The 5,029-nt window shown below is 39.5% G+C and overlaps 1 protein-coding gene across 1 annotated transcript in view; it reads left to right on the forward strand.

The window, feature by feature from the left end:
* Nucleotides 1-2,487: 2,487 nt before the first annotated feature.
* The window catches only part of LOC113482293 (transient receptor potential cation channel subfamily V member 6-like), a 29,711-nt gene continuing 27,169 nt past the window's right edge, over nucleotides 2,488-5,029 (forward strand). The window contains 1 exon segment of the mRNA XM_026852797.1: nucleotides 2,488-3,067. Coding sequence (XP_026708598.1) covers nucleotides 2,937-3,067 — 131 coding nt within the window. The 5' untranslated portion in view covers nucleotides 2,488-2,936.

Consider the following 5,029-nt stretch of genomic DNA (forward strand, 5'->3'; position numbering starts at 1 on the left):
GCAATTTTCCCCACTCTCAAGAAACTAAGAGAAAAACAGAGAAAGAGAAAAAAGAACATGTACTCCCATCCTGATTTGTCACCAGATAAGCACATTGAACTCAATCCTACATACCTTCAGCACTCAAAATTTCCAGGAAGTTTAACAGGAGTATTGTGAGAACATGGAATGTAAGGGTCAGAGCCATTCAGAAGGAAAGGAATCCATGCCATGTACTGTGCAAATTATGTCTGTCTCTATATTAGCACTGAAATTACTTTTATAATAGGCCAGGGAATAGCCATTTTGATTTATGTTTGAAAGAAGGAAGGAATTGAAGGGGTGACAGGGATGAAAACTGGAGACTGTGTAGAAAATTTTGCTGTAATATTTTTCTATAATTTTTCTGTAATAATTTTTCCTTTTTAGGCATGTTGCTGGAAAAGACTGACTTAAGTTCCAGGGGCACCAAAAGTCAGTTCATTCATAATCAGCTATTCAGATCTATGTTGGTTGTTTGTTTTTAAATCTAGGCTGACTGACCTAAAAGAAATGCAATGCACTATAAAAAAGTGTATAGTAGTGTTTCTGGCAGGATCACAATCCCCAGTGGTAAACAGGGCTGTCCTGTTCCCTTGTATGTGAAAATAGGAATTCCTATTAGGTATATGAAAATATGAGTTCCTTGGGTTTTGATGAAGTATTTCCAGATAGTGGCTTATTTATACAGTTTCTATAGCTCTGCAAAGGGCAGCACATCCTAACTGTGCCATATGCAGTATTGATAGATCTCCTAGAACCATGGTGTGACTGAACTGCACAGAACCAACATAAACTTATCATTGCTAGTCTGATGCTAATTTTGTGTTGTTAAGACACTGTGGTGTGAGGAACACATTTGTCCAGGCTGTGCTTTGTATTTCTTTGTGCATACTTTGCTACTCATGGACTATGGACATAGGATGGAAATTGTGTGTAAGGAGATTTTGACATGAGCTGTCATACTCGTTAGGTAGGGCCAACCTGGAATAAAGAGATTTCAGGAATCAGGGCAGCCAGAATCAGCCCAAGTCAGAAACAAGAGAAGTCAAAACACACACCAGGAAAGGGCATCACTGAGAGCCAGGGTAAAAATCCTGTTTGCAGTAGGGTTCTGGAACAACAAACAGACAGAGCTAGAATAATGTCAGGAGCTAAAAGTAGGCCTTGAGTATGCAGGCTAGGAGCCAGAGTCATAGCATGACTTAGGAGCTGTGAAAAGGCATACAAAAGGTAAAAGCAAGTACCAGGTATGTGTCAAACCATGTACACCAAAACCATATGGACTTACATTCCACCCCTCAACTATTAGGCCTTACCAGGTCATTAGTTTTTGAAACTTAGTTTTGGAAACCTGTTTACAGCATTCTAGACTGAAAGCTTTGCAGTGCTTAAGAGGTATGTCCATGATCTGCTAAACAGACTTTGGTCTGTGCAATGTTCTTATGTATTTCATCCATCTTTCATCTCTGTATTCTACTACCTTTGAAAATGACCTCTATCATGAATTACAAGAAAACACTCTTTCGCAGTATTCAGACTTCATATCCATGCAATTGAGGAAGGTACAGAGTCAGATTTACTGCAGTCTGAAGCTATAATGAAAGCTGTAATGAAAGCTGCAATGTAATGAGCTGGACAACTCAGTGAATCTTACATTTTCCGATATGAGTCCTCAAGTTTGCCTTAAGGCATTGTTTTTTCTGTGGGGTGATTTACATTTTTTACAGGATAGGATACCTCATGATTTTACAGAAGGTTGGATGTGAATCCTGGTTAGGTAAGTCTAAGTAACCTCTAAATAAACCAGGAGTTTAATGACTCAGCCCTATTGCTTTACACACTTTTCTCCCTTACCTACTGATTCTGCCTATGTTCAGGCACCCTAAACAGAATTCTTTTCCACTACAGCAGGAGTAAGAATGAAGGGACATCTCTGTTGATTCAGGATGCAAGAATATTAGGACAAGACTTTAGGTAAAGAAGATTAGAAACTAGGAGTATTTTTTTCCTCCCACATAGCTTTCAGCTTCTTCACAAGAAGAAGAAGCTGTCTCCTCTCTTTATTTTGATATTTTGTCTACTGCTTTACAGACAAACACATACACACAAACATACACAACACTCACGATGTTTTTCTATACCAAAACCTAGTTTTTGTTAAATAGAAATTTTCATCCCTTTCCTAAATAAGCTTTTCTGGAAGAAATGTGAAGAAACAGTGAGAGATTGTGAAACATTAAAGGAAAATGAAATATGCAAAATTTACACATTAATCTACATAAACTCTTCTTCCAGCTTGTGATTTTGTTTGACACAGAGAAGGTGGAGTCTATAATGATAATTTCTTCAATGGGATTTGCAGACGGTTGGGGTGGGAGGTGTGTCCTCCTCTGTACTACCTTACCAGAGTGCAGTGTCTTTTAGGGCACGTTTGCACATGTTCACTCACCTAAAAGCTGTTTTGTCTGACCTGTTCAGCTGTCTATTTCAAAATTGCTTAAATGTTGCTTTCCAGAGGAATTCAGAGATGCATAAGGAGAATTACTTCTAAATTCTAGACTTCAGAAACGATATACTAGAAGCCAAGGACACTGATGCTGTACATATTCTGCAGTGCTGTATAGGGTCATTGTGAGGGGGTAAACTGCTGGCAAAGTGCTTCTAAATCAGACACACCTTTGGGTTGGGCTATTTTGGAAACTAAGTACTTGATTATGCTCAGGCTATGGTCTGCTAGAGACAAGTGATTTTACTTTTTGTTTTTACATTACTTTGATCAGCTGATGCGGTCTCCTCTGTAAGTAACAGACTGGGGGTGGAGGAGTGGTGACCTGTAGGGAGCCTTCCCTGACTGTTTTCAGAGTGGGGATTGTTGGCTTTCAGGCAGCTAGGCAAGAGAGGAAAGGGGACGTGCTATGGGGGTACCTTTATTTGGGGATAGGAAGCCCTTCTATTTCCGCATGTGGAATGGACTAAGTCAGAAGTTGCAAGGCAAAAAATCCTGGGATAAACATCTGGATGAAATCTACTTACTCCAGCAGAAAAGGTACAGTGCGTTTTAGCCTTCTTGTCTTCCTTTCTTCTGCTGCTCTCTCTGTAGCTGATTCTCACTCTTTTCCCTTAGGCTTTTCTGCCAGTAGATAAACTTTAAACAAGCCTGGAGCACTTTTCTCTATCAGATTTCTTCTTTCGAGGTGGAATGCTTCTGGAGTTCCAATCTTACCTGCTTTCACAGGTGGGTTTATTAGTTTGCAAAAGAATTACCCTGAGTGCAGGACTTCAGCGAGAAATTTATAACACATACCCTTGTTTCCAGTTTCATTGGTAAAGCTCACAAAAAAATGCACGGGCGTCTGGTTTTTTTTTTTTTTTTTTTTTTTTAAATTATTATTAAGTGTATATGAGACAAAGCACAGTCATATTCTGCAGTCAGCTGGAAGAATTATTTTTTTATTTTTTTTTTTTTTCTGCAAGGATTCTGCTTTCTGTCTCTCAAGGTTGCCCTTAATGTGGGTTAGAGTGGAAGTGTTCCACATTCTGGTGGTCAGTCACTTCCTGGGTCGGACTGGTGTTTCTCACCCCCATGGTCTGGGTGTCAACATGCACAGTGACTCCTCTTAGACCTTAGATTATCAAGATTGCCTGTGTCTTCACATGTAAATACTGAATCAAGGCAGTTTTTTACTGATGTGCAGGGGTGCTCCCTCGAACACAGGAATGCAGGAGTATTCATGGAAATCCTGCTGAATGTGTTTTACATTTTCCTTGTCATTTCTGCATGCGTAAACACCGCAGTACTCAAATAACAAATTGCTTCCAGACCCTTGTAAAATTTGTTTTTTCTTTCCTCACAAAACTCTGAACATCTCTGGGGACAAGAAGGTGCCTGTGTGGGACAGAGTCTTGCTCTCATACACATACATGTATAGAAATAAGTAGGATAGTACCTTACAAGGGACAAATGTATGTGTCTGTCTTTAGGGAAAGAATTTACATATATATCATCATTTAGCTGACCAAATAACAAAAGTGTGTTCTATTTTTCTTCAGAGTGGTGGGACTTAAATAAATTGAGAGGGGCGGTGAGAACAATAATGTCTCCATAGAATTCTGAACTTGTTTACATTTTGATATGTTCATGAAAAGCATCACAGGTAACTGAAAAATGAGTTCTCGGCAGATTCCGTAATATCCAAACGAATATGTAAAAAAATAAAAGTCTAAATATATTAATATTTTTAGAATTATAACTTCACATTTTTAAGTCACAGAGATGTGAAAGGGATCTCTGGAGGTCTCTGTCTAACCTCCCACTTAAGCTGGACTATTGACAACAACAGATCACATTGCTTTGGCTTTATCTAGCTCGGTCTTGAAAGCCTCCCAAGATCTTTAGTTACTTGTCACAGTGTTGTAGTAATTTCCTAGTGAAAACGTTTTTTTTCCAAATGGTCAACCTGAACCTCTGAATCATCATCTGATTCTGTAGCCCCTTGTTTTACCATCTGCTGTTACCAAGAAGGGTTTGGCCCCTTTTTGTTGCTTCCTTTTACATAGGGCTGCTCTGAAGAGTGCCATTCAACCTTCTCTTTGCTTGACAATCCTCATTAACCACGTGCTGCAAGCCTATGAACATCTTGTGTGTTGCTAGTTAGAGGAAAACAGAAAAAAATGTTACGCATATACACCCTTCTTCATAAACTTCTCTTAGATCACTATAGTGCAACCCCAGTGGTCCCCAAAACTGTAATTTCTGTGTTTCTTAATAAAACTCGGTCTGTGAAATCAGGGCTGCATGGGGACACAATTGTTCCCTTCCAGTTTAGGTCTGTATGTTTCCCACAGCTTTGAACTAACTACTATTATTAGCCTTCTGTTATTTGGTCACAAATTACATGGTGCCAATATGCAGATACTGTTTTCCTAAAGAGCAGCAGGGCCATTTCTCCCTCTTATACTCCTCCCCTCCCCTCCCCTCCCCTCCTCCCTCCTCTTCCCTTCCCTTCCC

The sequence above is a fragment of the Athene cunicularia genome (genome assembly GCF_003259725.1).
Source record: "Athene cunicularia isolate RWA chromosome 1 unlocalized genomic scaffold, athCun1 chr1_part1, whole genome shotgun sequence".
Taxonomy (NCBI): domain Eukaryota; kingdom Metazoa; phylum Chordata; class Aves; order Strigiformes; family Strigidae; genus Athene; species Athene cunicularia.